The 20,041-nt window shown below is 33.3% G+C and overlaps 2 protein-coding genes across 9 annotated transcripts in view; one reads left to right on the top strand and one right to left on the bottom strand.

Annotated features, from left to right (window-relative positions):
* Window positions 1–2,601: 2,601 nt before the first annotated feature.
* LOC120351850 lies at window positions 2,602–11,288 on the top strand. Of its 4 annotated transcripts, XM_039430541.1 has the most exons (5): window positions 2,602–2,706; window positions 5,682–5,733; window positions 6,368–6,451; window positions 6,623–6,829; window positions 7,375–9,581. In XM_039430541.1, the coding sequence occupies exons 2-5, from the start codon at window positions 5,701–5,703 to the stop codon at window positions 8,188–8,190; spliced, it is 1,140 nt and encodes a 379-aa protein (XP_039286475.1). In that variant the 5' UTR covers window positions 2,602–2,706; window positions 5,682–5,700; the 3' UTR covers window positions 8,191–9,581. The 4 variants fall into 4 exon arrangements, with proteins under 4 accessions (XP_039286475.1, XP_039286477.1, XP_039286474.1 ...); XM_039430543.1 differs by lacking the exons at window positions 2,602–2,706; window positions 7,375–9,581 and adding an exon at window positions 11,143–11,288 and having other exon boundaries at window positions 5,607–5,733; XM_039430540.1 differs by lacking the exon at window positions 2,602–2,706 and having other exon boundaries at window positions 5,607–5,733.
* The window catches only part of LOC120351851, a 55,771-nt gene continuing 45,700 nt past the window's right edge, over window positions 9,971–20,041 (bottom strand). For all 5 annotated transcript variants that reach the window (XR_005571585.1, XM_039430545.1, XM_039430546.1 and 2 more), the window contains 2 exons: window positions 17,362–17,451; window positions 9,971–10,253 (listed from right to left, as the gene is read on the bottom strand). Coding sequence is in view for 4 of the 5 variants with exons in the window: in XM_039430545.1 (XP_039286479.1) it covers window positions 10,188–10,253; window positions 17,362–17,451 (156 nt within the window). In the remaining variant the exon portion in view is untranslated. The remainder of the gene's footprint in view (window positions 10,254–17,361; window positions 17,452–20,041) is intronic.

Below are 20,041 nucleotides of genomic sequence, written 5' to 3'. Positions count from 1 at the left end.
AACAGTGTAAATAAAATGTGAAATAACAGTGTAATTAGAGTGTGGAAGAACAGTGTGAATAAAGTGTGTGAAAGAACTTTTGAATTAATAAATTAAAAAGTAAATGCAAAGTGTTGGAACTGCCCATAAAATCATAATATTAAAGGTTTTACCTAACTGAAAAACATCTCCTGATGGGTTTCTTTGTACTACAGATCAATTGTGATCAAGTTTGTGGGAGCCTCTTTCCTAAAAAAGAGTTAGGAAATTTGGTTTATCTTTGATTTACCTCTCCTTTGACTCTGATACAGGCTATTATTAAGTATTTTTGGTTGAGATGAATTTATCAATAGCTCTATCACTGAATCGAGTAGGACTATGTCTATCAAGCTGAAAATATGGATAAATTATTGCATTTGTGGAATAAAGTGTTTTTATTTCAATAAAATTACAAGTGTCTTTAATTTGAAATTTAGATAGTATTCCATCCAATAAAAATCGATACAGTAACAAAAGTTACATTGATAAGCTAGTAGAAACTATTACGATCTAGGAAGAATCAATCTATGTTATGACGTCATTAATTAGTTGTGGGGCCTGAAGTAATAGTAGGTATTGCTTTAACTGACAAGGGTTATTCAAGGCAGAGTCAAGACTTGTTTGACTCATGCAATAAAAGCTAAATTCGAACAAATACTTTCGAGCCATATTCAAGATCAATTCTAATCAAGACTGTTAGCTTTGACTGACAAGGGGAATTCAAGGCAAAGTCAAGACTTGTTTGACCCATGCAATAAAAGCTAAATTCGAACGAATACATAGCATGCCATATTAAATTTCGATTCCAACCAAGTTTGTTAGCCTTGAAAAACAAGGGTATGCTGCTTTCGATTCTAGTATGGAAATTCAAGGGGACTTAGAGTTGAATGTCAAGCAAGATTGTTTTCAGCTGGATTCAACTTCAGCCTTGATTGACAAGTGAAGGCTGCTTCTAATTCAAGCCTTGAATCAAGCCTTACTGCTGACTGGGAAGGGGTGGCCAGACATGTCTGAACATGCCTGCACATCCTCGGTGGGCCCAGGACCGGCTTTTACTATCTACTAACCTCTTTTGCGTTGATCTCCCCTTACCCGTTGGCTGCCCCTCTAGCCACTGGTAACGGCCGGGTGGTGTGATGTATTTTCAGTTTTTCGGTTACTTGGTCGGTGGGAACACCTTGGGGGTCGTCACTCCGCGACTATCCTGTTGGATAGTGAACTCTAGTCTACATTGTCGATAGAGTCGGTTTAAGTTTTTTGGTAACCTTGGTAGTGTGAGGATCTTGGAGTTTCCGCTCCACGACGTCTCTATTCAGTTGGGTAGCTGATAGGTAGCTCTATACTACTTTATTGTAGGTAGAGTGTGCGTCAAGTTATTATAACTCATGAGGTGTGATTTTCCTTGGGAATTTTCACTCTTCGAGCTGTTTTTCCCGGTTTGTAGCACTTGGGGAGTTCACGCCGTCCTATGTACCTAACAATTTCTATCAATAATGACCACAATCTTGAATTTTTTAATCATGGTGTGAATAATCTTTGTTTCTGTCATCAAAATTCTTATTTGGCTTGTTTGAACGAAGAGAATGAGACCATTTGCAAGTTTCTATCTTGAAGTAGTCATGAAAAAATCGATTTGGTTCTAGCTTGTTACCTCATGCATATGGAAAAACACACAAGAAATCATGCAGTAGAGCTTTCTTGGAGGGCGCTAGAGAACACATTTATTGACATACAGAGCATGAAGATATTTAGGCCTATATCGTTTTACAGCTGAACAACGATCTAAATTTCATAGATTCAAAATATCTTTGTATCTCTTGCACAAAAAAGTTATAATAGGGAGAAATTTGAAAAAAATTAAGATATAACATTTTTGTAGGGTTTCTGGAGGTTATAACTAATAGAATATGCGTTTTAGGTGGAATATTTATGGAACCTAAGTTCTAGAGGACGATTTTTAGAATATTTGAGTTCGAAGAAAAGTTAAATATCTTGAACGGTTATTAAAATACAAGTGATATAGCAAAACCCTAAAATTTTTGGCAGTCATCTTGTTCTCGAGTCGTTTGCCTGTGATTTCGACTCATCAACCTAAATATTACAACGTTACAACATAGTAACATAAGATAAGGGGGTAATTTTCAACTCATTTATCAAATTGAAGCAGTATAACTAACAACATATTAGATCTGCCACTTTTTGTGCCAGTAATTTCGTTCAACTTCCCTATTTACCTACACCATTTGATGAAATGTAGTATAAAGATATAAAATCGACAATTTCCGTGTGAAATTTGCAGGTGTGCTGTAATGTAGGTATTAAAAAATTTCCAAGTGTGACCGCGGGACCCCCTTTTTAGTGAGGGGGGGTATTTAATAACTCCCAAATCAGCGACACCCAGAATGTGCCCCAATAATTTATATGAGTTGGCACCTATGATATTTTGTTCTATTAGATAAAATACATAATCTTTATCATATTTTGCATTGTATTTGCATTACATTCTTCATAGAATCATAATTTTTACACTGGAACAAAGTCGTCCCAAGTTTAACCAAAGTGACCATCCTGTACTTAACTTGTAAAAAATTGAAAAGCAAAAAAAATGTATTCACCGATATCATAATTTTTTAGAAATGGGTTTTCTAATGTGAGGTTTTCCGACAACGAAATCACAGAATGCAGCAGGTAGATTGGTTTTATGTCGATAGTTCAACTAATATTTTTGTACTATTCCTATCTAAATTTGGGAAAGGAACAGTTTTGGGCTTCAAGCATGTTGTTCCTTTCCCAATCATTCATAGTTGGGAATGATAAATTGCATCTATCAGTGTATAAAAAATAAATATACAGAGTGTCCCACCAAGTTTGTAACAGCTGTTGACCATAGATTCTACTCGAAATTTCTGACAAAAAATGTTCAGTAATCTTTTTTCCTTTCGACCTTACTTTTCGAGATTTATCGATTTTTCGATATTTTCAGAATATGCACACTTCTGGTCATTAAATACTCAATAACTCCAAAACTACTCGTCCAATTTCAATTTCAAGGTTATTGTTGGGAAGAAGAAAACATTTCAAACAAGATCAATGTAATTTTATCTGTTTTTAGATATTTTGTAGTTTTTTATTAGGGCTTAAACTTGTAAAGATGCCATTCTTCAAATTCAAAGTCAAAGTTCAAACCGATTTTTCTCGGGGTAATTATAGTGGTTTCAATATTTCAAAAACTTCTCCATTTCATAAGCTTTCGAATGACTATGAATTCGAAAAGATGAGTTCCATGATAAAGTGTTCATCCTACAGTGAAATCACCTGATTATTGCATTATTTTCTGTAACATAATTATAGCCTAAATCCTATATAAAATATTAATCATACACTTTCACAAGATCCAACAAAATCTATTTATAGAATAATAATTCAATGTAGATGAATGACAGAACTGAAAAAAACTGATGGTAATCAAGTTACATGCTCACTGCTTACAGGAATTCAAAATAGCCTCCATTTCTGTTTATGCTACTTCTACTGCCGTTCATCAAGCTTCGAGTTGCCCATCTTACTTTGTTGGGCCATGTCTTCATTACTTCAAACGTAAATCGAATTCTGAGAATCAGTTCCTCCCTGGTCTCTACAGGTTCTCTGTAAACTTTACTTTTCACAACTCCTCAAAAGTAGAGGTCTATTGGAGTAAGATAAGGTGAGCGTAGTGGCCAACTTACGGATCCACCTCGGCCAATCCACCGCCCAGCATAATATTGTTATCTAGCTACCCACGGACGTTTCTAGCATAATGAGGGAGGCAGCCATCCAACTGGAGCCACATATTCTGCCTCAAATTGCGAGGCACGTCTTCCATCAATTTGTGAAGTTCATCGACCAGAAAGTCCATAAAAACTTCACCATTTATTCTTGCAGGAAAAACAATATTTTTATCAATCATGCCAGCCCAAACATTAAATGAAAACTGATGCTAATATATATCGATATGATTATGAGGATTTTCCAAGGACCATGTATGTGTATTGAGAAAATTTACAGCACCAGTTCTTGTGAACGTACTCTTATCTGTTCATAAAATGTTTGGAAAACTCTTGTGCTAAGATCCAACGACAAAACTGCATCCTTGAAACAGTATCAGGTTATTCATTCAACTCTTGAACTGGGGTAGCATGAAATGGTCGAAAGTTATAGTTCTTCAATATTTTTTGAACTATCATTCTTGAAACATCCAACATCCCAGCTGCCCGCTGGATACTAGATCGAGGATTCTGCTCAGAATACTTTAGAATAAGATTCTCTAAAGCTTCAGAAATCAAGACGGGCCTCTTGTACCTTGAAACTGATCCTAGACCCTCACCATTTTGACATCTGTCAATCTTAAAAACATGTTATGCAATGGGTGTTTTCGGTCAGGAAAACGTCTCCTGTATACTCTCTCTGCCTCTCTTGAATTGCATCCACATTCTCCATACACCAATAACATGTTCAAGTACTCATATACTTGATACATGTACTCATGATACATATCATGCCAATTAACAGGAAACGTGAAACGAAAGTTGCTCGCAATTGACTGATAAGATTAAGCAGGGAACGTTTCTTTTGTTTTTTCGCGAGTGAGACGGATAGCATGTAACAAGTTTCATGAAAAGAGCTCCACGAAATGCGTTTCTCCGGTGTGCACCCCGCCTCTGCCTCATGGTACAGAAAATAATGCAAGTTATTGAAAAAGTCATATCAATGTTGATAAAGTCATTGTAGCATGTTAAAATGTTGATGAAAACTTGTGAATATTGTCAGAGAGAAATCAGGTGATTTCACCCTTAGGATCACCACTTGATGCATGTTGTTTGTGAATTTCCTCATTTTGAAGATATTCATTCCAGATATTAGCAGTTTTGAACACTTTATCATGAAACTATCATTTCCAAATTTATACTCGTTCAAAAGCTTATTGAATGGAGAGGTTTTTGAAATATTGAAACACTATAATTACCCGGAGAAAAATAGAGAAAAAACAGTTTGAAATTTGACTTAGAATTTGAAGAATAGAATTTTTTCAAGTTTAAGCCCTAATAAAAAACTACAAAATATCTATCAGCGAATGAAATTACATTAAACTTGTTTGAAATGTTTTCTTCTTTCCAACAATACCCTTGAAATTAAAATTGGACCAGTAGTTTTCGAGTTGTGAATGAGTAGTAGTAAATGACCGGAAGTAGGCATATAATGAAAATATTGAAAAATCAATAAATCTCGAAAACTAAGGTCGATAGGAAAAAAGATTACTCATCCTTTTTTGTCGGAAATGTTGTGTAGAATCTATGGTCAGCGGCTGTTACATCCTTGGTGGGACACTCTGTTTAAATCAAGAGTCGACAATAATATCGATAGCTTACTTGTAAAACCTTGTAAGTCTGAATTTTATGGATTATGGGTTTTTGGTATCATTTTATTCGTCTTTTCGAGCTCTAACAGGTGATCAAAACATTGTAAGTCTGTGTCGACTGTAGCGCTTTCTATGAGCAGTTGAAATAACTTGTAAGTCTTCATCGTTCAGATGCAGGAAGTAAGAGCTTGTATGTCTAGCAGTGCTGTGTTGTATTTGAGGTTAGAAGCTCATTGTTTTCTTTTGGTTTCTTCTGTGGCAAGTTTAGGTCCTATCGAATCTCTGCTATGGAAAAAAAGAAGAATAAAACTATTCCATTGGTAAGTTAACTTTACTATTTTCATATTAGATCAATTTATTTATAAATAAGCAGTTCAAATCCGGTATAGACTTACAAGGTTCTATACGGATGACAAATCGACTTACAAGGTTCTGGAAGTTGCATTCAAGACATAGCCTACGAGTTATTGGTTCTCTATGCTAGTTGACTTACAAGCATTAACACTCAATTTTGAATACAAAAATACTCATTAAGTGAATCCTTGAAACTTTCTATCCTTCTGAGAAACTTTCTAAGTCTCTCCATATTTTGATAATAATTATGATATCAGGTACCTTGTAAAATTTATATTCCTGCAATCTGAATTTATTCATAAATATCACGATCCATTTGCTATAGAAGTTGGTTTTCTACATTATTTATCTCTACATTACAGTTTTGTAGTTCAGCGACTCAACTTAGTAAGTTAGGCTTCATTATTATGTTAGTGAACATTTGATTTTGTTTCTTCCTTCATAACTTTCACTTTAATATTCCAAAATATTGAAATCAAAGTTCAACACAGTGTTACCATAATCAATGTTTACTATGAGCAAAAATAGAATTTACTCAATCTCCCAATCTATCATACCTTCATTTCGTGCTTTCAATTGAAACCTTTCATTTCTTTTCAGATGAGTCGAGCTGAAAAGATAAAAATGCTGCTAATTGAAGGAAATAAATCTCTACTTTCAGAAATGGATTTTGATAGGATGGAGGTAATTTTTCACAGATTTGTTTTATAACAGAATTTTTCTCACACCAGATTATTCATCACGTACCTACTTTGTCATCTAGAAAAACACAATACTTGAAAATAATAATTTCAATTTATCACATCGGTAGGTAATAATTTTGTATTAATGATTTTTATCATCAATTTGTTTCAGGTTTTAAGCACAAATGGCCTATTGGATTCAAACCCAAGTGATAATGATGAGGAAATAATGAGTAATGCTGTGCAACATGGATCCTCAATATCAGAAAATGAACAGTTTCCAATTGTTTCAAATCAGAGCATAACTTCCACAGAAATAATAAACAATGCTCTGACTGATAAATCTCTACTTTCAGAAATGGATTTTGATAGGATGGAGGTAATTTTTCACAGATTTGTCAAAGTAATAATTATCATACCATTCTACACTCTTCTTTGTGCTAATCTATCAAGCACCTTGGCCTCTTGCACCACATCCTGGTGCTCAGCTACTCTTCTCTTTCTCTTGAAGCTTTCAATAATGCTTTTACAACACTGTAGAAGTATGAGGTGGGGATATTTTCACTGGGAATCTTCACTTGTATTTCAAGACCTTTCGTTTGTAATTCTTAACTCATTATTCTCAGTAAGTACTGAACCAAGCATTAAAACTTGCATATTATTTTTTCAAATACATTGTCTCTTACAAGTAACTGTAAGTTTTGACCTCCATACTACTATCACAGTATCAATTTTAGAATGTTTGCTCTTTGCTATGATTTGCTTCTCTATACTTCATACTGTTCAATTCTTATTAGCTGAGCTCAGTTTTTCTTGTCAAAGGCTCCTCAAAACTATTGTCAATCACCAGACCTTAAGTGACAACACAAATCGAGATTGTAAGGATCATTCTAAATTTTTTTACTGATAATTTTTTTTTTACAGTCTGATGATGATTTCCTTCAAGTAGCTGATGAAACTGTATCATTACTTGTCGAATCTACCACTGCAATGGAAGAACAACTTTGTGAAGAAGTGACTCAGACTCTTGATTCAGATCAACACACAGTCAATAACGAAACCTTTGGAAGAGAACTTATTTGTGAGGAAGTGATACAACTCACTGATTTAGAGCAGCAGATCACCTTTAATCAGACCAATGAGGGAGAATTCGTTTGTGAGGAAATCAGTGAACCCAACAGTTTAGACCAGCATACACCCAGTGACCAACCACATGAAGAAGATGCAATAGGGCCTAAAAGACTAAAGAAACCTAATACATCTCGATGGATTCGACTCAGTAATCAAGGAAAGCGGAAAAGGGGAGAAGAATACCATGGAGTGAAAAAAGTATCTGCAAGTTGGCATTATGATGTACCTACACCAGCAAAACAAATGGAAGAGCATTGTAATTGTTCTTTCAGTATGAAAAGTGGAAGAATCAACTGTAATTTGTTCCAAGAAATAGAAAGACAAAATCCATTTGATCAGTTCTGGAAAGAGTTTGGATGGGATCAAAGAAGAACTCATATTCAAGACATGGTGAACTCTTTACCAACCAAAGATTTGAAAAACAAACAGAATGAAGTTTCACGTAGAGAAATGTCATTAGTTTATAATTTGAAACTTGATGGTAGAAGATTACGAGTATGCAATAAGATGTTTTTGAACACATACTCCATCACAGACTGGGTGGTTTTGAATTGGTTAAAAAAAGAAACAAACAAAGATCCACTCACCAACATAAAAAAATTTCATTGAAACCAAGAATCAAAGCAAAATAGTTTGCAAAAGAAATTTTGAGAAGTGTGCTTTTCTTAAAGAATTCTTGGAATCTCTACCTAAACTTGAAAGTCACTACTGCAGGAAAGGTACAAAACTGATAATAATAGTTCGAACCATGTATTGATGGACGATCTCCAAGCAGTACTGCTGTCACCATTTTTGAAAGCTTCAGCCCTATACTATAAAACTAAACTTATCGTCCATAACTATACAGTTTTTAACAATAAGACCAAAGAAGTCGTTTGTTATGTGTGGCATGAGGAACAGGGTGGCATCACTTCAAATGTTTTTGCATCCCTAATTGCTTATCATATTGATGTACAATTGAATCCTTCACCAGGTGAGACAGTGATCATCTGGAGTGACGGATGTGGATACCAGAACAGGAATGTGACTAACAGCCTTTTAATATTAGCCGAAAAAAAGCAGATCGCCATAGTTCAAAAATACCTCGAACGTGGGCACACTCAGATGGAGGTGTGATTCTATTCACGCTCAAATTGAAAAGAAACTCTGAAACAACGACATTTATGTACCTGCTAATTACATTGAAATTGTTAAAACTGCGCGAAAGAACCCAGGACCTTACACTGTGAAATATATTGACCATACTTTTTTTAAAGATTTCTCAAAATCTTGCATTATTAATTCGATAAGACCTAGTGAAAGAGTTGGGGATTCTACAGTATGTGATTTGTCTGCTTTGAAGTACACTAAAGAAAAAGAAGTGTATTACAAATTGAACTTCAACGATGAATGGACAATGTTGAGGAAAAGATTGAGAAAGTCAAACCGCTTCAAAGTGCCAGTACCTTTGTATACCAACGCATTAAAAATCAAACCTGGAAAATTTAATCACAGGATTTGAAAAGAGTGATTCCAAATGACTATCACAGTTTTTATGACAACTTACGGCATTAAGTCAAGAATTCTTTGTTGAAAATATTTTTATATCTACGTACTTTGTTCTCCAGTAGAAGTGTTCTATGTTTGTTTTTCTCAATTTAATAATAATAATCATTCATTTGTACATAGCTGTTCCTCATTACATAAAACCTTGTATGTCTTCACTAGGCTCGGGTGAAACCTTGTAAGTCTGATAACTATTGAAAAATGATAATATAATGAAAATTAATGATGTAGAATGTAACCTTAATGATGTCTTAATAATAATATCAGAAAAAATTAAGTTTGCTATCACTAAAAAAATGTGCAACTGTTTTTTGTATCTCCTGTGAAATTATGAAAATCAGGTTTTACAAGTAAGCTATCAATATATCGATTGTAGAACCTCGGTAATGATTAGGGCCACGGCTATCGATGTTCAACATCAATTTCGGATAATAGAGATGGGAGATAATCGGACTTGAATATTTTTCCGCGAGGTGGGACAAAGTCACCCCAGTTGACGGTATGTTTTAAAGGAAGAGATTCGGTTTATATTTTTGAATGGAAATATTTTGATATTATTCTAAATGTTTTGATTCTTAGATAACAGACACAAATAACAAAGAGTTATTTGATCAGCTGTTTTTGCACATTTTAAATTTGGACAATATGAATGTCATCAGACAACAATGCCTGTTGTCGTAGATGTAGGAAGTTTACTCACAAACGGAAATCCACTGAAGAGCTAAATGGTATTCTCTTTTGGTCCACTGCAATGAGCGCACTAAAAATATTGTCAATAAAAAGAAAATTGGGAAATTGGTTAAAATGAAGTAACTAATTCAAAAACAAAAACAGAATTCCTATTTATGTCATTTATTCAAATATCAATATTTTAATTAATATTTTAGTATAATGGACTTTCAACCTACTAATAATAATTATTGCTATGTATAGCAATTAATTGCCATATTAGCAATTATTCCTATGAAACCACTTACAGCTCCATTGTACATTCTGTAGCACACAGAAAATAATACCTATAGCCTATATTTTTGAGAATTAATTTCAATACGGTAATAGTTTTATTTTATGAGAAAAGTATGAACTTGCACGACGAACATGATGTAGGCCAAACAATAAGAGACAGCCTGAAACAAAAGCACAGTGTTGAGTTACCTTTTTCAATTATTTATCTTTTACATAGTATTATTGCAAGAATAATTATAATTTCATTGCAAGAATAATTATAATTTCATTACAAAACTATCCATACAATGAATATTTCACTCATATGAATATTATATTATACTCTATTCCATTCACTAATATTTGAAGTTAAAAATCAACATATCTAATATCGAAAAATTAGAAAAAGTGCTGTCAATGGTAAAAGCTGAATAAAATTGTTAAAAAATCATCACTAAATTCACTTTTATAATAAATATTATATCTCATAATTATAATGTGTTTCTGATTTTTAATATTCTTCTGTCTTATACTGAATATAATATTGTATTTCTAGCCAACTCCCCCTGACGGATTTTATCCATGGTGAAAATTACCTAAATCATAATATTATCACTTTCTATTATTTTTGCCAATAAAATATCTCATAATATTATTATTGGCGACCTACCAATTTTATCCTAATAGGGTGGATAGCTTTCACCTGTCACCTAAGGAAAGTCATCAGTTCCAAATAAGCCAATATCTTGATATATCATGAATGGATCTAATGCTTATGAATAAGAAATTCAGTTCAGAGCAAATCAACTTATAATTTTCATAACACTTGGACAATTTACAACAAAAATTTACTGAACAAAACCATTTTATACTTAAACAGAAAATTCTTACATGCTAAAAAGTACTTATCTCTTCATATTTGGCTCATTCATTGTCTACAGGCTTTCAAAATTACACAAAACTTTGAACACAAATTTAGAACACAATAAAATTATTCAGATCTCAAATAAAACATTTTAAACTTCACTTTAACAGAAAAATTTCAACAGGACAAAAAAGATTCTATTTCAGCCAGCAGCCATTTTTTCTGAGGGGCCTCTTTAGCTTGCTTTCTCAAAGGATACACCTTGAAAACGTCATCAATGCTAACCTCACTAATAAAGAATACAACTCTACAAATTTCATTTATTATACTCAATAAAACTTTATTTTTAAAGTTATTTTGAATTTATTTACCCTTTATGTTGTTTAGAATTATTGAGTACATATTCTTCGACGTCAAGCATCCTTTTCTCGATAGACCGATAGAAATGATTGAGTTAGAAAGAAAATTGAAGAGATTGAAAAATGGGAGTGCTCCAGGTTTAGATGGGATTTCCTATGAATTTTTCAAATATTTGGCACCTGAAGGAAAACACCTGTTAGTAAGCCTGTTCAACTTGATCATGGAGACTGGGAAAATTCCTTTGAATTGGGCAAAGCTGAAAATATTCCTATTGCATAAGAAAGGCTGTAAAAAAGATCCTAGGAATTTCCGAGGCTTATCTATTGCGAATTGTATTCTAAAAATTTTTACTGGAATATTAACAGATAGATTAGCAATTTGGGCAGATCAGAGTGGGATCATGGTGGAAAGTCAATCGGGATTTCGGAAAAATAGGTCATGCTTAGATAATATTTTCGTTCTAGATTCAGTAGTCAAATATTTTATGGAAGTAAAAAAGAGAAAGATGTATGCAATTTTTATTGATTATGAGTCTGCGTTCGATTCTATCCCGCATAACAGGCTATTTCAGAAAATGAGAGAACTCGGATTAAGTAGGAGAGTAGTTAGCGTTTTTCAATATATGTACTCGAACTTCTCACTGGTAATCGAGAACAGGTTGCATGGTTTACAATCCGAACCTATCCCACTGACAAGAGGCGTTTTGCAGGGTGACCCGGCCAGCCCACTTCTCTTCTCTCTGTACACATCGGCAATAGAAACTTACTTTAGAGATAAAGGAATGCATGGATTACACATTGATAGAGACAACGATGTACTAATGTTACAATATGCAGACGACATAGTCATCTTGGCGGATAGCATTTCTGATGTGAGAAATAAGCTCAAATGTCTTTATCAGTACAGCTTAGAAATAGGACTCAAGGTCAATGCAGCTAAGACCAAAGTTTTGCCATTCCATAAGGGTCGATTGAGCAATAGCCATAGAGATTTCGTGATTGGTGAGGAAAAAATAGAAATTTGTAAAAATTATAATTATTTAGGAGTAATATTCCAATCCTCAGGTAAATATACAGAGATGTGCAAACGCTCAATTAATAGAGGTAAAATTGAATCAATATTGGCTGTCAACATTTTATCCAAGGTGAGGTCTGAGAAATGGGAGGGGAAAATGAAATTATTAGATATGGTTATCATACCATCGAGTTTGTACGGGTGTGAAGTGTGGGGTTTCGGTTGTGAGCAAGCTGTGGAAGCTGTTCAGTTGTTCTTTTTGAAGCGCTTGCTCTTGCTGGTGCGTACGACGCCGAGTTGGTGTGTTAGATTGGAGGCGAATAGACCAAGGCTCAAATTTCATATCCTCAAAAGATGTCTATCTTGGCTGATAAGAATTGCGAACATGCCAGAGTCCAGATACCCTTTCATTTGTTATCGCCTACTGTTGAAAACCAACTTCAGTTCTAATTGGTTATCTATTGTTCAGAGAGAGATGGATTTGTTGGAGTTTCAAAATTTAAGGAACGATATTGAATTTGATGCTATTGAACTATATAATAGTAGAGAGAGAATTCTTGAAAGATATGTAATGAAAATAATGGATGAGGATAGATACTTGGCTCAGAATTCGCAAAGTTCTCCTTTTATAAATTGTTTAATCCTGAATATCAACTAGGAGAACAGCTAACGTATGATCTGCCAATTAAAATGATTCGTTGTATGACACAGTACAGAGTATCAAACACGAGTACATTCTTACACATAAACGGTCAGAGATATCAGCTTGACGGAGAGAAAATTTGCCCTGCCTGTGATTTAGATTTCGAATCGTTAATACATTTTCTATTGATCTGTCCGGAATATGAAAGTATTAGATTGCAGTATATTTTACCTTATGTAAATAATGTAGTTCAAAATGTAGACAAATTGATGGTACTGTTATCTAACTTTAATGATGAGAAAATCAAACAGGTATATCAGTATACTGTGAAAGCACTTATCAAGAGAGAAAATATGGTGTCGACCACCGATAGATAAGCATGATAATTACGATAGTTATCAGTCACTGCCAGCCTTAAGATATTATAGGTTAGATGTATAGAGGTATTCATGTTTTCAATCTTTGTTATTAGTCATTCTTACTTTTCTGTACTTGGTTGGTGGCATTATGATTGGTTTATCATGTTATAATATTGATGTAAAAAAATATTTATATATACAAAAATTATCTATATTCATGTGTAAATGACTCAACTCATTTGTATGGCAATAATTGTCGAAACAAATAAAATGATTTATTATTATTATTATTATTATTATGTTGTTTAGAATTATCTGTTAATTCAGAAATATAACTTTATTACAGTAGGATGTTCAACACAAATAATGTATCTGATAAATTCCCAGTGAAAGTTTAGTCCGCATATTGATTACACCAATATTTGCTATCAAGTTTTTAATATTTTGATATTAAAGTTTTTAATATTTGATTTTAATCAAGAAAATGTAATATTACAAATACCCCCCTCTCGACATAAAAAATTCTACTGTTTGAGAATTTTAAAAAAATTAACATTACATTGTAATATTTGAAATTGAAGTTTTTCTCAGATTTAAAAACAGGAACAATTTCTTCCACAAAAACATTACCGTACAAGTCATCTATAATATTGAAAATTGTTATAAAAATTCATCAATAGCATTTGTTATATATTTACAAACAATATTTCAAAGTATAGAATATCAAAATTATCTTTTATTCAACTTTCTGATTCAAGGGAATTATCTCAACAGAAGATTTAATATATTTAAAGAATAGTTATTGAAATTTCACATAAGTCTAGTAGATAGAGGATTAAAATGTTATTGCATAAAAACTTAGTATGTTGAACAAAAAAAAATTTTTATGAATTGATGAATTATTACATTTAATTTTCTTATAAAATTGCAATAAATTAAAAAATGTCCATTACTTTCACTGTTGACACGGTTGATTTTTTATCAATGTGAATTTTGAAAACAGTCCGTTAAGGCACTCAGTATGAATTTCAGTTAAGTGTTGGGCTGATCTGAATACACGTAGTGTTGGGCTGATCTTGATACACAAGACATCTATTAGCATGGCCTCATGCTTGTAGTCGACTGATGTATACCAAGCTTGATACAGGTGACATCTGTTAGCATTGCCTCATGCTTGTAGTAGCCGGGTGCATGCCAAGCTCACTCAAAGTCACGTAAATTGTAAATTGCGTATTATACATACAGTGTACATTTCAGGCTTGAAATGACAATGTAACTTGTTTTTGTTTTCTTTGGAAAAGAGATAGACACTGCATACAGGATTAATTTAGGTGAGGATTAACTTAGGTCTGGTAGGGTTTGTTTTTTTGATATTTTCAGCTTTCAAGGTTTAGAGTTCAGCATACAGGATTAATTTAGGTGAGGATCTTTTGTTTTGAATAAGTTTCTCTCATGATGCAGTGACTGTTATTTAAGTTTAAAGTTGCGAACTTGGACATGGATGGCAATTACCTCCAGGTAATGTAGTAGTGCAGAAGCTTGAGTTGTGTAGTCAGCAATAGGCATAGTCATTGGCGTTGACATTGGCGTAGGCATTGGCGTAAGCATTGGCATAGCATTGGCATCGGCAATCCAATTATGAGTCACACCAGTTCGAAAATCAACCAAATGTTCTTAACACTCTTCATGGCATTCACTTGTGTTGTAGATTTCAAGATTTTTTAGCTTGTAAGAATTTTCTGTTTAAGTATCAAATGGTTTTGTTCAGTAAATTTTTGTTGTGAATTGCCCAAGTATTATGAAAATTATAAGTTGATTTGCTCTGAACTGAATTTCTTATTCATAAGCATTAGATCCATTCATGATATATATATATATAATATATATATATATAATATATATATATATATATATATATATAAAAGCGAAATGGCACTCACTCACTGACTGACTGACTCACTCACTCACTCGCAGAACTGAAAATCTACCAGACCAAAAACGTTCAAATTTGGTAGGTATGTTCAGTTGGCCCTCTAGAGGCGCACTAAGAAATCTTTTGGCGATATTTCAACTTTAAGGGTGGTTTTAAAGGGTTTAAAGTTCTTTTAGCATGTATATTCTTCTTATTCCAATATCTTAAAATTATAATTGAAATGACCATACCATATGTTAATATAGAACTAAAATCTAGAGAGAGTACCTCTTTGAAACAGTTGTTCTGGTAACTAAATTAAAAATTTTGTGAGGTTGGCATTAAGTTGAGTTGACTTTGTTAGGTTGGCACCAAGTTGAAGATTGAAAAGCATTTATCCAGGACCTCCTAAACACAAATTTATCCAGTACCTCCTCAATAGGTACTGATTTATCACGGAAAAATTTATTGGGTACTGCTACTTCAATCAGAGCTATTGCTGGGAATATTATATTACTTGCCGTCAGGCTCGCTTCACTTGCCATATCCGTTCAGCCAGACGTTTAGTCTGGACCCCGACTGGATCGTCCTAACATATGATAAAAATATGACATAACCTTTCAAATTTGGTAGGTGTGTTCAGTTGGCCCTTTAGAGGTGCAATAAGAACGGATTTGGAAAAATTTTCAAAAATATGCCCAAAATCTACATTTTTTAGCATTTCCTCAGCTTTATCGAGGACAAATAAACAGAAAATGTTTAAATTTACTACAGAAGCTCAGCTGGGGTGCAATAATGTTGTGTTAGAAGGAATTTGAAATAATGCCAAAGATACACCCAAAATTAGCATTTTTTCAGCTTTTCTGCATCTCCTCACCTTTTTCAATAATTGATGGAAATATATTAAGAAAAATTCAGTACACAGGTGGAAGAATTTTGTTCACCAAAGATATGCCAATATAGTAACAGGTGTTTTTCAAGATCAAATTTGGTACAGAGGTTCCATTGAGGTCTACATGCAGGCAAGCAAAGCGAGCCCGCTGATCTCATTTTTGGACAATCCAGTCGGGGGTCCAGAATTCGGTACAGAGGTTCTGCTGAGGTCTACATGCAGGTGAGCGAAGCGAGCCCGCTGATCTCATTTTTGGACGATCCAGTCGGGGGTCCAGGGGGTGGAGCCCCCTGACTAGACGGATATGGCAAGCAAAGCGAGCCTGATGACTAGTATCAAGATATTAGCTTATTTGGAACCAATGACTTTCCTTAGGTGATAGGTGAAAGCTATCCACCTTATTAGGATAAAATTGGTAGCTCGACAAATGGTACACCCTGATGTGGGACTCAAACTACAAAATATATCCCTGGTTATAAAAAATTATTAGTAGTATAGAATATTTTGATAGATTGTGAATGGGAGATGCTGCTGAGTGGGTATTGGTTCGAGAGAGTTCAGGTTCTAATGAGTAAATATTTTTCACGCAGTAGCAAGATGGAGAACAGTAAAAATAATGAAATTTCATCCAGTGAAAATATTCAAAATGTAGTTGAGGAATATCAAGATTTAGACCTAACTTTAAACAATGACTCAAACAATAGTGTAGCTGTAAGTGAAAATGTTTCAAATGTAAAAATTCAAGAGGAAGTAGTAGAAATATCAAATGAAACAAGTATGGTAGGAGCTAAGAATGATATAAATCTTATAGCATTTTAACACAAAAGTTTGTGGCCTCTTTAGCTTGCTTTCCCAAAGGATACACCTTAAAAACATCATCAATGCCAACCTCACAAATAAAGAATACAACTCTACAAATTTCATTTATTATACTCAATAAAACTTTATTTTTAAAGTTATTTTAAATTTATTCACCTTCTATGTTGTTCAGAATTATCTGTTAATTCAGAAATATAACTTTATTACAGTAGGATGTTCAACACAAATGTATCTGATAAATTCCTGGTGAAAGTTTAGTCCGCATATCGATTACACTGATATTTGCTATCAAGTTTTTAATATTTTGAAATATCGAATTGAAGATTCGATTTTAAGCGAGAAAATGTAATATTACATTATAATAATTAACTCTTATGAAAATGTAATACTAGTTTTATTATTCTAATGATAATACAGAGATCTTACACTTTTCACATTCTCCCTCTTAATCGTGTAACAGCCAAATGGTGCTATGCGTACATCAAAGACGTTAACTGTGATCATGAAAGTGTTTATCTGGAAAATATTGAATGATGTAATATAGGCTACTGAAGTACTTTGGAAGATACATGTATTATTATTATTACCATATGGCACATTATATATAGACACACACAAACACATAGGTAAAAACAAATCTGGTCAGGTTAATAAAATATTGTAAATATATTAAAATTTGATGTCGAGGCTGTCAATGTAAAGTAGTGATTGTGGAGAAGCCGAGATAAAATCTTCTAAATCGCCTTGGAAGGCACATATAATACAATTTCTAATAATGTGTTTCATTGTCTGTCTAACCTCTCCATAATCACAAACAGGGGAAGGTAAACTGTACCAGTCATGAAGAGAAGCCCCGCATATCCCGTGGCCAGTCCTAACCCTGTTGAGGGCCGTCCACGTCCGTCTTGGCAGTTCAAATCCAGCCACATTTACACCAACTGAGTATCCGAAGCAGATGCTGAGGGGGATTTTTTCCATCCACTCTTCCTCCCAACTTGCTCTCATTGAAAAATTTTCATCGCTCAGTTGCTCTGCCATGCGCATGGGAGGATGCCTTGACTTTAACCGATCACCCCAACTCAGAAGATCTCCATGGATTGGAAGTGCCCTGTTATGCTTTATCTTTTTGTATTAATGAACAAGAACAGAAGATCTACGCAGCCCCGGTGGAGCAATTATGCTGAGAACTGGAAGCCAGTATAAATGGGAGTGCTTCTAATTGTCCCAGTGATTAAATGCATAGTGTGGTTCAGTTGCGCATTTACTCTATTCACATGGGCACTATTTAACCATACAGCAGCACAATACTCAGCGGTGGGATACACCAAACCCAGAGCAGAACAGCACAAAGTTGTGGCCGAAGCACCCCAAGTAGTGCCACAAAGTTTAGACCTATTATGTAACGTTGTCCAAAAATAAATGATCAGAAAATAGCTATTATTTATGTATTATGTGAGTTTATGATTATGGCAAAATGAATTTAATCTTTTACTCACAGTGTTCATCATTTCATTGGATAATACTTCACTATGATCACTGACAACCCTTCGAAGAACATTTGTTGCTTTCTTTGCCTGGAATTATAGGAGAATGATTAAATACAATTTTTAATAAGATAGAATATGGAAAGGTCACAATACAATAGTTAAAGTAGTATCTCACTACTGATTTAGTTCACAATTGTGGTTGATGTATAATTTGAACATTTTGACATTCTATTTAATAGAATGTTCGAAGTTTAATTTTTATAATTGCCGTGCTACCAATTTTTCCTTAAACGGTTGGAATAGCATTTAACACCTATCAACCAAAGGACAGTTGTCGGCTCCAATAAAATAGATTCTTGATAAATTGTGAATGGATCTATTGCCTATGAATGAGAAATCCAGTTTTCAGAGCAAATTAACTTATAATCTTCAGATAAAATTTTGGCAAAACACAGAAATATACAAAGAACAATAACTTACAAGCCTAATTATTTCAAGTAACTACGAACTAAAATACTTATCTAGTTTACAGTTGAAACACAGTGGCTATTGGCTTGGATACAGAAAAAACAAATTATCCACAAAAAAGAACACTATAAACTGTTTAAAACTCAATTTAAAACATTAATAAATTCACGTAAACAGACAATAATTCAGAGCACAAAATTACACACACAACAGCCAGCCATGTTTTCAGAAGAAGAAAGAACAGGAAAAGCTACAAGCCAGAACAGAGAGACCTCAAAAATTCATTGTCCACGCTACAGACACGTCACCACAAAATTATAATTTACAAGTTTAGAATTCACATTCTACATCTGTTCTCAATAAAACTTTATTTTAAAATGTTATTTTAAATTTTTATATATATCTCGATTTAAATAAACGATTTATTTAGTAATTTGTTAACCCTGCCTCGGTGACACCATGGAACAATGCAACAAACATTCACGATAATAAATTCTCCGTCAAAAAATTTGTCCGTCTATTGATAACTCTGACATTTACTATAAAGTTCCATAGATCTCGAATTGAAGATTCGATTCAATTGTGAGAAAAAATGTAATATTACAAATACCCCCCTCTTGACATAAAAAATTTTACTGTTTGAAAATTCAAAGAAAAAATTTACATTGACCCTAATGAAAATTGTTGAAATTTAATTTGAGAAGTAACAATTTTTTCTAGAAAAAACAATACATGTCATCCAAAAATATTGAAAATTATTATAAAAATTCATCAATAGCGTTTGTTATGTTTCCAAACAATATTTCAAAAATAGAATATCATATTACTTTTGATTTAGCTTTATAATTTAAAGAAAAATATCTCAACAGAAAGTTTAATATGTAAGAATAGTTTTTTGAAATTGCACATAAATTATAGATAGAAAATTAATTTTTTTGCATAAAAAATTTAGTATGTTGAATGAAAACTTATTATTATTATTATTTTTTTTTTTTTTTTTTTTTTTAATGATTGATGAATTGTTACATTTAATTTTCACATAAAAATTCAATATCAAAAAATGTTCATTTCTTTCACTATTGACGTGGTTGATTTTATTGATGCACATTTTGGAAAACAGTCTTTAACCTGCGCCGCAGTGCATATGCTTT

Source organism: Nilaparvata lugens, chromosome 6 (assembly GCF_014356525.2).
Source record: "Nilaparvata lugens isolate BPH chromosome 6, ASM1435652v1, whole genome shotgun sequence".
NCBI lineage: Eukaryota > Metazoa > Arthropoda > Insecta > Hemiptera > Delphacidae > Nilaparvata > Nilaparvata lugens.
The sequence above is the reverse complement of the archived record's forward strand: the minus strand, read 5'-3'. Positions and strand labels throughout refer to the sequence as shown.

Bases quoted from the DNA above. Each gene is read 5' to 3' on its own strand.
- LOC120351850 (XM_039430541.1), top strand. From the start codon at position 5,701: ATGGAAAAAAAGAAGAATAAAACTATTCCATTG. The intron at 6,452-6,622 runs GTAATTTTTCAC...AATTTGTTTCAG, and splicing joins TGGATTTTGATAGGATGGAG to GTTTTAAGCACAAATGGCCT. The intron at 6,830-7,374 runs GTAATTTTTCAC...TTTTTTTTACAG, and splicing joins TGGATTTTGATAGGATGGAG to TCTGATGATGATTTCCTTCA.